The sequence below is a fragment of the Bison bison genome, unplaced genomic scaffold, assembly GCF_000754665.1.
Source record: "Bison bison bison isolate TAMUID 2011002044 unplaced genomic scaffold, Bison_UMD1.0 scf7180017864314, whole genome shotgun sequence".
NCBI lineage: Eukaryota > Metazoa > Chordata > Mammalia > Artiodactyla > Bovidae > Bison > Bison bison.
Window position 1 is genome coordinate 2,416,066 of NW_011494886.1, and position 14,880 is coordinate 2,430,945.

At 38.6% G+C, this 14,880-nt stretch overlaps 1 protein-coding gene across 5 annotated transcripts in view; it reads right to left on the reverse strand.

Moving 5' to 3' along the window:
* The window catches only part of CD200R1L (CD200 receptor 1-like), a 29,720-nt gene that overhangs the window by 7,661 nt on the left and 7,179 nt on the right, over positions 1-14,880 (reverse strand). The window contains exons 2-6 of one of the 5 annotated variants that reach the window (XR_826362.1): positions 10,317-10,364; positions 9,165-9,224; positions 5,964-6,281; positions 5,597-5,848; positions 2,374-2,518 (exon numbers count right to left, since the gene is read on the reverse strand). Coding sequence is in view for 4 of the 5 variants with exons in the window: in XM_010852755.1 (XP_010851057.1) it covers positions 5,597-5,848; positions 5,964-6,281; positions 9,165-9,224; positions 10,317-10,364 (678 nt within the window). In the remaining variant the exon portion in view is untranslated. The remainder of the gene's footprint in view (positions 1-2,373; positions 2,519-5,596; positions 5,849-5,963; positions 6,282-9,164; positions 9,225-10,316; positions 10,365-14,880) is intronic. The other 4 variants (XM_010852757.1, XM_010852755.1, XM_010852758.1 and 1 more) reach the window with 4 other exon arrangements.

Consider the following 14,880-nt stretch of genomic DNA (forward strand, 5'->3'; position numbering starts at 1 on the left):
AGCTGAGTGCCAAAGAATTGATGCTTTCGAACTGTGGTGTTGGAGAAGACTCTTGAGAGTCCCTTGGACTGCAGGGAGATCCAACCAGTCCATCCTAAAGGAGATCAGTCCTGGGTGTTCATTGGAGGGATTGATGTTGAAGCTGAAACTCCAATACTTTGGCCACCTGATGTGAAGAGCTGACTCATTGGAAAAGACCCTGATGCTGGGAAAGATTGAAGGCAGGAGGAGAAGGGGACGACAGAGGATGAGATGGTTGGGTGGCATCACAGACTGAATGGACATGAGTTTGGGTGAACTCGAGGAGTTGGTGATGGACAGGGAGGCCTGGCGTGCTGCAGTTCATGGGGTTGTAAAGAGTCAGATATGACTAAGCAACTGAACTGACTGAACCATAAATTTGTTTTCTATGTCTATGAGTCTACTCCTATTTGTAAATAAGTTCATTTATATCATTTCATTTTTTAAAGATTGTACACATAAGTGATACCATATGATATTTGTCTTTCTCTGTCCAACTTACTTCACTTAGTGTGACAATCTCTTAAGTCCATCCATGTTGCTGCAGATAGCATTATTTCATTCTTTTTTGTGGCTGAATGATACTCCATTGTATATATGTAGTTAAATTGCTTCCATGTTTTGGCTATTGTAAATAGTGCTATGAATATTGGGGTACATGTATCTTTTCAAAGATAGAGTTTCCATTGTTTCCAGACATATGTCTAGGAGTGGGATTGTGATATTTAATGAATCTCCACACTGTTCGTAGTGGCTGTACCAAGTTACATTTCTACCAGCAGTGTAGGAGGGTTCCCTTTTCTCCATACCCTCTCCAGTGTTTATTATTTGCAGATTTTTTGATAATGGCCATTCTGACTGGTGTGAGGTAATACCTCATTGTAGTTTTAATTTGCATTTCTCTAATAATTAGCAATGTTGAGTGTCTTTTCATGTGCCTATTGGTCATCTGTATGTCTCCTTTGGAGAAATGTCTATTTAGGTCTTCTGCTCACTTTTCAATTGGGTTGTTTGTTCTTTTGATATTGAGCTGTATGAGCTGTTTGTATATTTCAGAAATCAATACCTTGTTAGAATCCTCTTTTTCAAATACTGGATATGAGTAAAAGGCAAGACCTAACAGCTTGAGGAATTCATAGCATCTTGTTTTAAGTATGAAAGGAAAACAGGCATGTTTATATAATCAGGCTTAGGGAAAGGATTTGTGAAACAGAAAAGACTGAACAAAGGAGAGCAAGGATGATTAATGAAGCCAAGCTTCTGAGGACATGGAAGAGGAAAATAGAGTACAGGTTATGTTTGGTCTACAGAAGAGAAGGTCAGGTGAGCCTGGAAATAAATGATTCAGTCTGGAATCAATAAGTATAAAATAAGAGCCTAGAGTTGGTGGGAGATGGATTGTTGCTGGTGCCATTCAGTCGCTAAGTTGTGTCGAACTCTTTGCAACCCCATGAACTGCAGTGCTCCAGGCTTCTCTGTCCATCACTAGGAGATGGATACCGGAAAATAAAGATTAGAAGTGGGTATACTCATATAAATATTATCTATATATTTTATTTCACTACTAGAATGAGTAGAAGCTGTAAATATCAATGGAACATTATAAAACATTATAAAAACATTATATAACATTATAAAACATTAATTATAAAACAATTAATTAAAAGCTGTATTAATACCTGAGCTAGTAGGAATTAGTCCAGCAGATCAACTCATGGAGTAGTATTGTCCATTAGAACCTATAATCTGTGTTCCCACACAAAGTTAATTGCTGGGGTTGGAGGGAAATGTATAAATATATAGATGTATTTGTTGTTGTTGTTTGGTCACCAAATCATATCCAACTCTTTTGCGACCCCATGACTGTAGCCTGCCAGCCTCCTCTGTCCATGGAATTCTCCAGACAAGAATACTGGAGTGGGTTGCCATGCCCTCCTCCAGGGGATCTTCCCAACCCAGGGATTGAACCTAGGTCTCCTGCACTGCAGGCAGATTCTTTACTGTCTGAGCTACCAGGGAAGCCCATATTTATCTATATGTGGACATATATGTATGTGTGTGTGTGTGTGTGTGTGTCTGTATAAATATACTTGTGAAAGGATATGCACCAAAATGTTAACTATGGTTATTTTGGGCTGGGACTGTGTTTGCTTGTTTCTTGTCTGTATTTCCTGATTTTTCTATACTGAATAATGGACTATTTGTATATTAAAATCCAGAAGGGTAAATGCAGGCTGTTTTCTTATCTGTATTTAATTTGTTCTACGATGAGAAAAGCATATATTTGTGTCATTTCAAAAACCTAATTTAAAATAAATAACATAAACATATATAAAGAAGAAGCGAATGTACCGATACACGCTACAACATGGGTGATTCTTTTTGTCGTTGTTGCTGCCGCATGGAGGCTTTCTCCAGTTGCTGCAGGTGGGGGCACTCTAGTTGTGGTGCACAGGCTTCTCATTGAATTGGTTTCTCTTCTTGCGAGGCAGAGTCTCTAGGGTGTGAAGGCTTCAGCAGTTACAATGCATGGGCTCAGTAGTTGCAATATACAGGCTTAGTTGCCCTGAGGCATGTGGGATCTTAGTTCCTGGACCAGGGGTCCAACCGGTGTCCCCTGCATTAGCAGGTGGATTCTTAACCACTTTACCACCAGGGAAATCCCAGCATGGGTAATTCTTGAAAAAATATGCTAAGTAAAAGAAACCAGTCACAAAGGCCACATATTATATAGTTCCATTTATATGAAATGTCCAAAATAGGAAAATCTATTTTGACAGAAAGTAGATTAAGTGATTGCCTAAAACTAGAGGAATGTTGGAATTAAGGAATGATAACTAAAAGGTAAAGGGTTTCGTTTTGAAGTGATAAATATGTTCTAAAATTGATTGTAGTGATGATTATATAACTATGTTCAAAGACCATTGAATAATGCACTTTAAATGGGTGAATTGCATGCTATATAAAGCTGTTGCAGAAACACAGATCAATATGAGAGATGTTATGATGAATAATTAATATATATTATTTTAATAATGTTATAGAGTATAATATCTAGTGCATTTATATAATTAATATAATAGCTAATAATTTTTCATATAATAAGTATAGCAGCTAATATTTATTGAGTACTGATTTTGTGCTAGGCACCATGTTAAATACATATATTATTTTATTTGATGGACATAATAACTCTGTGAGGTGGATACTTTTATCCTATTTAACAGATGAAGAAACCATGAGACACTAACTAGATCTATTTAGATGATCATTTCACAAAAACAAGCATTAAATATTATGCTGTACATCTGAAGCTAATATAATGTTATATATCAGTTAAAAACAAAATCTTGAGACAGAGAACTTAAATGCTGTTCAAAGTTACACATTTGGTAAATGAGAGCCATGTGTTACCAAAGACATTGCTCCTAATCAACATATTATGTTCCCTGGAACAATAAGAAAGCATGGATTTTGTCTTTTCATCTCTGTATCATAAGATTTAAATACATAATAACATTGAAAAAATGTTTGGTCAATGAATTGGCTTCAGACAGCAAGGGAGAAGGAAAGCTCTGTTACTCAGAGTAGCAATAAAGGGGTGACTACTATAAAAAATAAAATATCAGCAAAGAAGTTATTGTTCTTGACTATCTACTGAGTTAGTATTTTTAAATGATATATAAGTATTGATATTTTGAACCAATAAAAGGTATGGACCTAACAGAAGCAGAAGAGATTAAGAAGAGGTGGCAAGAACACACAGAAGAGCTATACAAAAAGATCTTCATGACCCAGATAACCACAATGGTGTGCTCACTCACCTAGAGCCAGACATCCTGGAATGTGAAGTCAAGTGGGCCTTAGGAAGCATCACTATGAACAAAGCTAGTGGAGGTGATGGAATTCCAGTTGAGCTCTTTCAAATCCTAAACGATGATTCTGTTAAAGTGCTGCACTCAATATTCCAGGAAATTTGGAGACCTCAGCAGTGGCCACAGGACTGGAAGATTTCAGTTTTCATTCCAGTCCCAAAGAAAGGCAGTGCCAAAGAATATTCAAACTACCATAGAGTTGCACTCATTTCACATGCTAGCAAGGTAATGCTCAAAACCCTTCAAGATAGGCTTCAACAATAAGTGAACTGAGAACTTCCAGATCTTCCAGCTACATTTAGAAAAGGTGGCTGAACCAGAGATTAAATTTCCAATACCAGTTGGATCATAGAAAAAGCAAGAGAATTTCAAAAAAACATCTACTTCTGCTTCACTGACTACACTAAAGCCTTTGACTGTGTGGATCACAACAAACCGAAAAATTCTTAAAGAGATGTGAATACCAGACCACCTTATCTGCCTCCTGAGAAACTTGTAGCAAGTCAAAAAGCAACAGTTAGAATCAGATATGAAACAATGAACTGGTTCAAAATTGCAAAAGGAGTATGTCAAGGCTATATTTTGTCACCCTGCTTATTTAATTTCTATGCAGAGTACATCATGCGAAATGCTGGGCTGGATGAAGCTCAAGTTGGAATCAAAATTGCTGGGACAAATAACAATAACCTCAGATATGCAGATGACAACACACTAATGGCAGAAAGCAAAGAGGAACTAAAGAGCTTCTTGATGAAGGTGAAAGAGGAGAGTGAAAAAGCTGGCTTAAAACTCAACACAAAAAATGAAGATCATGGCTTCAGGTCCCATCACTTCATGGAAAATAGATGGGGAAAAAATGGAAATAGTGACAAAGTTTATTTTCTTGGGTTCCAAAATCACCACAGATGGTGACTGCAACCATGAAATTAAAAGATGCTTGCTCCTTGGAAGAAAAGTAACAATAAACCTAGACAGCGTATAAAAAAACTGAGACATCACTTTGCCCACAAAGTTCCATATAATAAAAGCTATGGTTTTTCCAGTAGTCATGTATGGATGTGAGAGTTGGACTATAAAGAAAGCTGAGCGAAACTGTGGTGCTGGAGAAGACTCTTGAGAGTCCCTTGAACAGCAAGGAGATCAAACCAGTCAATCCTAAAGCAAATCAACCCTGAATCTTCATTGGAAGGACTGATGCTGAATCTGAAGCTCCAATATTTTGATCACCTGATGCAAAGAGCCAACTCATTGGAAAAGACCCTGATGCTGGGAAAGATTGAGGGCAAGAGGAGAAGGGGACGACCGAGGATGAGATGGTTGGATGGCATCACTGACTCAATGGACATGAGTTTGCGTAAACTCAGGGAGATGGTGAAGGACAGGAAAGCCTGGAGTTCTGCAGTCCATGGGGTTGCAAAGAATCAGACACAACTGAGTGGCTAAACAGCAACAACCAATAATTAATCTCAAAGTACTTTTACAGTGCGAGAATAAAAGATATTAGAATATATTAATAAGGAGTTATTGAATTAATTCCTTCTATCTAATAAAGGAATACAATTTCTCTAGTATACTAATGCATTACTCAGTTAAGTTTTAGAGACTATCTCCGAATTAGAAGCATAAGTTTTCTTACCCTCTGCTTGGTTATTCACAATCTTCTATAGAGCATCAAGTTCACTATAGGAACAGGCACTTACCTTTATCCAGCTCTATGGACAGACTCTTGTTGCCAGCCAAGTGGGAGACAGAGCAGGACACGTTCAGCACATGGCGGCCCCCCCAGCGGCATGTACTCTGGACGGTCACTGTGCCGTCACCCCAGTAAGGCTCTTGCTCAGTGACACAATCCCCCTCTGGGGTCCAGGAGATCTGTGCAGCCGGCTTCCCTGCAGCTGCCTTGCACACTGCAGTTCCCTTCTCAGTTTGAACAAGGGTCACTTCAGGGGGCACTGCAGAAATGTAGGGGAAATGCTTCAATCTTAAAACCTGGGACATAGAATTCATAGATTTGCTTCAGTCCCAAATCTGGTAATTGGAAATACCAAAATATATGATGTTCCTTACCTAACACTTGGAGGTGATACTCATGATAGAAATTCCCATCACTTGTTACTATTTGGCACGTGTAATTCCCATCATGAGTGATGGCCACTGGATCAACCTGAAGGGCAGGATTCTCGTCAGGTCTGGAGGCCCAGGTTATTCTCTTGTCAGTACAGTTTCCTCTTGTGATCTGATTTGTATCACGTCTGTAGGCTCCGAAGCAGGGCGGCTTGTCTCTGAGGACTATTTCCCATGTTACTACCAACACACTTGGCCACAGCACAGGAGGGCAAGTGAGCACAGCTTTTGTATCCACTAGTACTGATAGTGAAGTTTTAACTGGACACCCACACAGGCACAAACATGAAAATAATAAGAGAAAAGCTCTTCATAGAACTTCATGTGTTGAAATTAATCCACAGTATATTACATGAAGTTGTACTTGAACTTTGCTGGTGGTAATATTCCAGAAATATTAGACTTACACAAGAAATTACATGAAATATATATAACCCTGGAGAAGGAAATTGTAACTCGCTACAGTATTCTTGCCCGGAGAATATATAAAGTATTAAACTTATCCAAAGATTAACCAACTTCATCCTGTATTATGAATCATTAAGATAGCAACATGAATTATATATGCAACAAAATTTTTCAAGTGTTATAACATTAGTTCAGGAGATTTGATGTCTATAAAACAAACAGATGAGAAAATAGAATCTATAAGACAGTGTTCTAAACCTAATCTTTTGGTCATAGAGACTAGCAGATTTATCTTGTAATTCATACTCCACAGGATAGAAAAGGGAATAATCAGTGATGTTTTGTCTCTTCCTAAGTTTTGATGAGAGAATGAACCAGTAACCTCAGAACTAAATGCCTATTCCTAAGAGTAGCACTTCAGACAAGCATTAAATAGAGTGGCATTTAGGTTAAGAAAGCTGGGAATTTTTTAAACAAGCTGGAAACTTTTTAAGTTTATTTTTATTTGGAGAATCCCAAAGTCAGTAAAATCAACAGATCTTCCTTACTTCCTCTTTCCCTCACTCCTTCCCTCTTGTTCTTCCTTCTTTCCTTCCTTCCTTTTTTCCTATTCAGTTATACTACCAGACCCATTCAACTGTGAACTTTGCTTGCAGATTTTATTTCCAGACATTAAATGTAATTATGAGAATTAAATAAAGAAATTGATTCCTTTTGTACATCTTTTAAAGTAAAAATTCAGCTCTGCAAACCTACAGATATTTTCCAATTTAAAAGGTCACTCTTTCCCATAAATTCACATAATGTTCTGTGCTTGGTAGGGGTTTGGTGAGATATGCTAATTAGGTGTGTCTGTTACAACTCACCTCTAACAGAAGTGCATGTCAGTTATTTATTCATAAATAGAATCAGCTATAATGGACAAGAAGTTTATATGGATGAAACTTGTCTGTACTAAACTCTGCATTTAATATCTCCTTTCTCATCTTCTGGTGTCACCTGCCTCTTCAGAGATGTACTCAAGTCCTTGCATTTTATAGCCAAATAAAGATCACATAACTAATGAAGGAAGATGGAAGATTCTAAAAGCAGAGTGAAGGCGGTTAAATCATATTCTTCCCATTACTCCAAAAAGTATTCCCTTCCAGAGGGAACCTCTTGTCAAAGATGTAGATACAAGCAAGAACTTTCTAATTACATAAGAAATCACATGAAATATATAAAGTATTAAACCTTTGTGGAAAACAACTAGAGTGGGTGTGGGTAAACAGATCTGTACACAAGGGAAAGATGATGAAGATAACACCAGAAAGATAAAGAGACTGATGAGATAGCAAGGTGTGAATGTTCCTTTGTGTTCTCAGGAGTTTGAACTTTACCTTGTAAACAGTATAAGTTTAATGTTTTTGCTAGTATTTATCCACAAGTTCTGACTGTTTTTTTAAGGGAATGTACTTGCCAGTCAATTAAGCACACTTGAACAGGGGCACAATATCCAAAAAAAAATAGCTCCAACAGTGAAGATTCCAAGCATGGCAGATATTTTATGCCCTTTCATCTTCCATTCTCTGAACTTCAATCACCCTTCACGTATAATGATAGTTCTTATGGTGTTGCTATTATTTCATTCTCTTCTTTCATTTTCATACCTGTTGTGATCATTTACACAATGGCCAGAGCCAACCCCACACACAGTGGATTTGGCTCCTATCTACAAATGTATTCTTTGTACACGCCTGTGATCAGCTACAGGGATTTTTACCTTCTACTTCACAGAGAAGATAGAGGATAGAGTCTCATCTTTGTTTCCAAACCAGCAGTCATATCTCATCTTTTCTGCATCCCTTGGCTATAAATATGCACACAGACAAATTCCAGTTGGCTTTGGGGCATTCCCTTTCTTTTCTCACTACCACACCCTAGGTTAAGTCCCTGTCACCGTGTACCTAGATTGCTGCAAAGCCTCCTAACTTCTATCTCTGTCTCAACACTCTTCTCCCTTCAGTTCATACCTTACACTGCAGCCAGTATATCATTCTACAACACAGATGTCACTCCCTCAACTCTGAAACCCTCTAAACATCTCTCATGGCCTAAAAAGGACAAATTTAAATGTCTTAATATTGGCTTTGAAAGCCCTCTTTTTCACATTGACTCACTTTACATTTGACTACATTTCCTCCACACTCCAGAAAAAACACCAAGTACAATTCTATTTCTATGTCATTTCTCACATTGTTTTCACTCTCTAAGGTGGTCAGTATACTGCTTTTTTTCTGTTTAAAAACCCTTTCTTTAAGACCCAGTTTACTGCTATATGCTCTGTGAACCCTTTCCTAAGCCTTGGTGCTTAACCATGCCCTTTCTCCCTTGATACACTTGCTTATGAGCGCTTACCTCCTCTGTCTGTCTGATAGCTGAGCTCCTGATGGCTGGGTTCCCCCACAAAACTGGGCTCCCTTGGGGCTCTTTGATAGTCTTGTTAATCTTATATTCCCCACAAAGCCCAGCACAGTGCCTGATAGAGAACATTCCATAATCTTCCAGTGAAATTGAACTGCTTTAGGGGAGGACATGTGGGGTCATTCAGGTTCCTTATCCCACAGGGTTCAGATCACCATATTCTTCAACTGGGCACAAGGCTGGCACTCAGTCCAGACCATTGACTCTGTTTCTAAGTAAGCTCAACATTTCATGCTTCAGTAGTGGCCTCAAAAAGATAAAAAAGCATACTACCTTCTGCATAAAGTGTTACAGTGCTCTGCTTTCTGTCCACAGAGGAAGTAATTGTTGAAGCTAGAAAATACACAGAGAAAAGCAGATGAAATCAATTTTAGATACATAAATGGAGTGAAAACCATTATTTCTCCATAAGAGCTTATATACAATATGATAGAAAATCAATTAACTATAGTTAAAATCACATAAAAATCCTTAAAAGACAGAAATTCAAGGTTTTTCCTTGGAAAAACATGCTGACGTATGAAAAGTACCTTTATAAGGTACTAATTAATGATTTTCCCATTTATGAGACACCTCGTTTTGTACCTGACAACTATTTTGTACAAAGTAACCCCACCTCCTCCCAAGCCGTAATGTACTGGTTCATCGTGGGCACTTCATGTGAGCCGGACTGATTATAATCCTTTTACCGGATACCACCCCCTGCTTAAAATTATTTGGCCCAGTGGTGGGCACTGCACATAACAGGACAAACCAGAGTATTTTCTCAAAGAATTTTGAAACCAGAATTAAGAAGAGTAGTTCATCCCCTTCCTTCCTTACTTTTCCTACTGCGATGGTTAATTTTATGTGTCAGCTTGGCTAGCCATGTTATCCCAATATTTGGTCAAACGCTATTCTAGATATTTCTGTGAAAGTATTTTTAGATGAAATTAACATTTAAGTCAGTGAAAGAAAGTGAAGTCATTCCGTGGTGTATGAATCTTTGCGACCCCATGGACTATAGCCTGCCAGACTCCTCCGTTCATGGGATTTTCCAGGCAAGAATACTGGAGTGGGTTGCCATTTCCTTCTCCAGGGGATCTTCCTGACCCAGGGATCAAACCTGGGTCTCCCACACTGCAGGCAGACTCTTTACCATCTGAGCCACCAGAGAATCCCTTAAAAGTCAGTAGACTCTGAATAAAGCAAATTACCCTCCAAAGTGTGGGTGGGCCTCATCCAACCACTTGAAGGCTTAATAGAAAAAGACTGACCTTGTAGGCAAGGGAGCTCTGCCAGCAGTCTGCCTTCAGACTCCAAGTGCAACTCTTACCCGGGGTTTCCAGCCTTATGGTCTACTCTGCATATTTTGAACTTGCCAAGTCTCCGCAATCATGTGAATGAATTTCTTAAAGTAAATTAATCTCCCCTCCACATCCCTACCTTGCTTTTGCTTCATTCTTCCTAAAATAGGTCTATTGGTCAGGGTTCCTAAGAGAAACAGAACAGGATGTGTGTATGTGTGTTGGACATACATCCAGTAGAGAGAGGTACAGAGGGAGGTACGGAGAGAGAGAGAGAGGTAATAGTCTTTACTTTGTCCAAATTCTCAGTTTCATCGTTTTTGAGACCTATATGCATTCCTTCTTTTGAATTTTGCAGTTTCTGACAGTCAAAATAGTCTTAATCTAGTTCAAATTTGGTTTTTGAAAACACTCTGTTTTATAGTATTTTTAGTATTTAGTATTTTAAATATTTTTATAGTATTTTTCTGAACAACAATGATTTAAAAAATACTTCTTATATATGACCACAATTCAATAAGCATTTGGGGGCTTCCCTGGTGGCTCACTGGCAAAGAATCCACCTGCCAATGCAGGGGACATGGGTTCAATCGCTGGCCCCACAGGCTGCGGAGCAACTAAGCCCATGCTCCACAACTATTGAGCCTGTGCTCTGGAGCCCAGGAACCACAACACTCCTGAGCCTACAGCAGCCTACAACTGCTGAAGCCTGTGTGCCTGGAGCCTGTGCTCAGCAACAAAAGAAGCCACCACAACGAGAAGCTCACCCTCCTAGAAAGCAGCCCCTGCTCTCAGCGACTAGAGAAAAGTCAGCAAGCAGCGAAGACCCAGCACAGCTAATAAATAAATAAAATTATAGAAAATAAGCATTTGTGAATCCTAAGCTTATAAAAATACACATTTTACTTCCCATTCTAACTTTATATCCATTTTCACCACATTAAAAAAATAAACAAAGAGCCTGTCACAGATACAGAGAAGAAACTACTGGTTACTAGTGGGTAGAGGGAACATGGGGAGGGGCAATATAGGGGTAGGGGATTACGAGGTGCAAAGTATTATCTATAGAATAAGCTACAAGGATACATTGTAAAATAGGGAATATAGCCAATATATTGAGCAAGGCATTTAAAAGTTCTGAATAACTTTTGCACACATGTAACTTAAATAATATTATGTATCAACTATACTTGAATAAAAATAATTTTTAAAAACATGTTGACATAAGAAAAATAGATTCAACAAAGTTCTTAAAAATAAACAGTAAACAAGTCTCTGAAATAATTTTACTTTTCTGGACAGCTAAATATTACTGGTTTGGGCTGGAAGTAAGACAAAGGATGAGATTCTAACTATTAAATTTAGTTCATATTAGGCTCAAATATCTATTCCAGAAACAGATAAGAGGTGAGAGCTGACCTCAGAGGGATTACTCTGTAGCTTTTCCAAAGGGCTAATGAATGAACTTTTGAGCCTTTGTGTTCCATATGGTCACTGTTGCAAGTATTCAACTCCGCTGTTGCAACAAGAAAGAAGCCACATATAAGGGAACAAATGTGCATGGCTTTGTCCAAAAAAAATTTATTTGTAAAAATATGACTAGATTTTGTCCATGGGCCACAATTTGCTGCCTCGATTTAAAGTATGGTATTTCACTTGCCCTAATGCCATTTCTTGCATTTATCACAACTGAAAATAAACAATGAACATCTACTGCATGTTCTATTTTCTTCTGCTTTCTTTGCCTTTTAAAAGTAAACTAAATCTCCAGTGACAACCTCAAGTTCTCCCTCAAATTAACTTCCTATTTTGTTTTTGACTTATGTCACAATTTCCTTCCTTCTTTCCTTCCTTTCTTCCCTCCTTTCCTTTCTTCTTCTCTTTCTCCATCCCTCCTTCTTTTCCTTCCTTCCCTCTTTTCTTACCCTAAGTGTGACAAGTATTGAGGGCATCTGACAGGATTCCAATGAATAATAAAACTACAGTGAGCCTGCCCATTCCCAGCTAAAAGGGAGCTGTCTGCTGGTCAGAAGACAGCAGCCATGACAGCGTAGCGTTACTGGAGCTTATGAAGGCTTTCTCGTATAGGTATTTTGGTCTGTGCACCTTGAGACCCAATGCTTCTGGAAGAAAGTGTTTCACGAATATGGTATCCTGTGGTCCTTGCAAAATAGAATTCTTCTTCAGTGTCAATTCTTCACGTATTCTGTCACCCATTGCGCTCCCTATTTTAAAGATATAGGTTGTTGTCCATGGAAAATTCAGAGAACCCAGCCTTGATTAATGCCTTTCAAAGGATACTCAAAGGCTTTTCTTCTATCCTATGGATTCTATTTCAAATGCCCCATAGAAAGTATTAATTTTAGTGATAAAACATGATTTTCGTGCATGAACTGTTAAGTGAGAGTGAAAGTCGCTCAGTCGTGTCTGACTCTTTGCAACCCCATGGAATATACAGTCCATGGAATTCTCCAGGTCAGAACACTGGAGTGGATAGCCTTTCCCTTCTCCAGGGGATCTTCCCAACCCGGGAATCGAACTGGGGTCTCCTGCATTGCAAGCAGATTCATTATCAACTGAGCTATCAGTGAAGTTGTTGCCATTTCAGTAGATTCTCATTTTAGCCATTTTGTTTGAGAGTATTGACAATTTGGCACATTAGTTTTTATCAGATATAACTAAATCAGTGCCTTAATACTAGAGGATTCTGTTGTAATAGCTTTGTCATGCATTAGTGGTGTCTTCAAAATTGACTTAAGTAAGTCTTCAAGTATATTGAGTTTCAGTGATCTCTTACTGGCTGGAGAATGGAAGACACTTTATGGTTAATAAAGGTATTTTAGGGAATGAAGGCCCGTGGAGAGTCCTGCCTTTTAAACCAGACACAAAATTCTCCTACAAGTAAACAAAATACCACCTTCCAAAGAATACACTGAGAAGGTAAATCAGTAAATTATCTCTGCAATTTCTCATGCCAGAGATAAAACCTGCAACTTAGAACATACCCCTTAAGTGTACTAAAATGGTTGTTTTTAGAAGAGAAAAGAAATTGTCCTTGCTTTCACAAATATTCCTGTGATTATTTTTATAATAGTGAATTCATTTTAAAACTTAATTGCTAATATGAGTTATTCTGTTTCATTACCTCCATTGGCAGCAAGTTTGTACAGAATGTCAATTTTATATCAAGTATCATGTCTTCCCTGAGAGAAGAAAGCATCCTTCTTAGAGTCTTGGTTGAAACTTTGCATGCACTGAAGTATTACAACAAATGATCAAAAGTCCTGAGACTTCTTTCTTTAATTTTTCAGATGAAACTAACTTTTCTTTTAAGTTTAGAAACATTGGGCTTTACATTGTTCACATCAGATATCTGAAACTGGCTCTCTAATCTGGTTACATTTAAAGACTGTAATGATTCTATTTCTAGTGATGAAGAGGGTACTAATAATCCACAACCTTTAGTCATAGAGATATGCGAAGTATCACCATTGGATACTTCTCATTAAATTCTTTTAAAATGTTCTGACAGACCATGTATTTACACGTTAGAACATTTTAGCCTAGCAAGATTGGCTGGTTTCTCCTCACTGCCCTGGAAAGTAAAGGGGAAAAGTATGAGATTAGTTCAGTTCAGTTCAGTTCATTTCAGTCACTCAGTCGTGTCTGTCTCTTTGCAACCCCATGAACCACAGCATGCCAGGCCTCCCTGTCCATCACCAGCTCCCCGAGCTCACCCAGACTCATGTCCATTGAGTCGGTGATGCCATCCAACCATCGCATCCTCTGTCGTCCCTTCCTCCTCCTGCCCTCAATCTTTCCCAGCATCAGGGTCTTTTCAAACAAGTCAGCTCTTCACATCAGGTGGCCAAAGTACTGGAGTTTCAGCTTCAACATCAGTCCTTCCAATGAACACCCAGGACTGGTCTCCTTTAGCATGGACTGTTTGGCTCTCCTTGCAGTCCAAGGGACTCTCAAGAGTCTTCTCCAACACCACAGTTCAAAAGCATGAATTCCTCGGTGCTCAGATTTCTTTATACTCCAACTCTCACATTCATACATGACCACTGGAAAAACCATAGCCTTGACTAGATGGACCTTTGTTGGCAAAGTAATGTCTCTGCCTTTTAATATGCTGTCTAGGTTAATCATAACTTTCCTTCCAAGGAGTACACGTCTTTTAATTTCATGGCTGCAGTCACCATCTGCAGTGATTTTGGAGCCCAGAAAAATAAAGTCAGCCACTGTGTCCACTGTTTCCCATCTATTTTCCATGAAGTGATGGGACCAAATGCCATGATCTTAGTTTTTTGAATGTTGAGCTTTAAGCCAACTTTTTCACTCTCCTCTTTCACTTTCATCAAGAGGCTCTTTAGTTCCTCACTTTCTGCCATAAAGGTGGTGTCATCTGCATATCTGAGGTTATTGATATTTCTCCTGGCAATCTTGATTCCAGCTTGTGCTTCCTCCAGCCCAGCATTTGTCATGATGTACTCTGCATAGAAGTTAAATAAACAGGATGACAATATACAACCTTGATGTACTCCTTTCTTATTTGGAACCAGTCTGTTGTTTCATGTCCAGTTCTAACTGTCGCTTCATGACCTGCATACAGATTTCTCAAGAGGCAGGTCAGGTGTTCTGGTATTCCCATCTCTTTAAGAATTTTCCACTGTTTATTGTGATCCACACAGTCAAAGGCT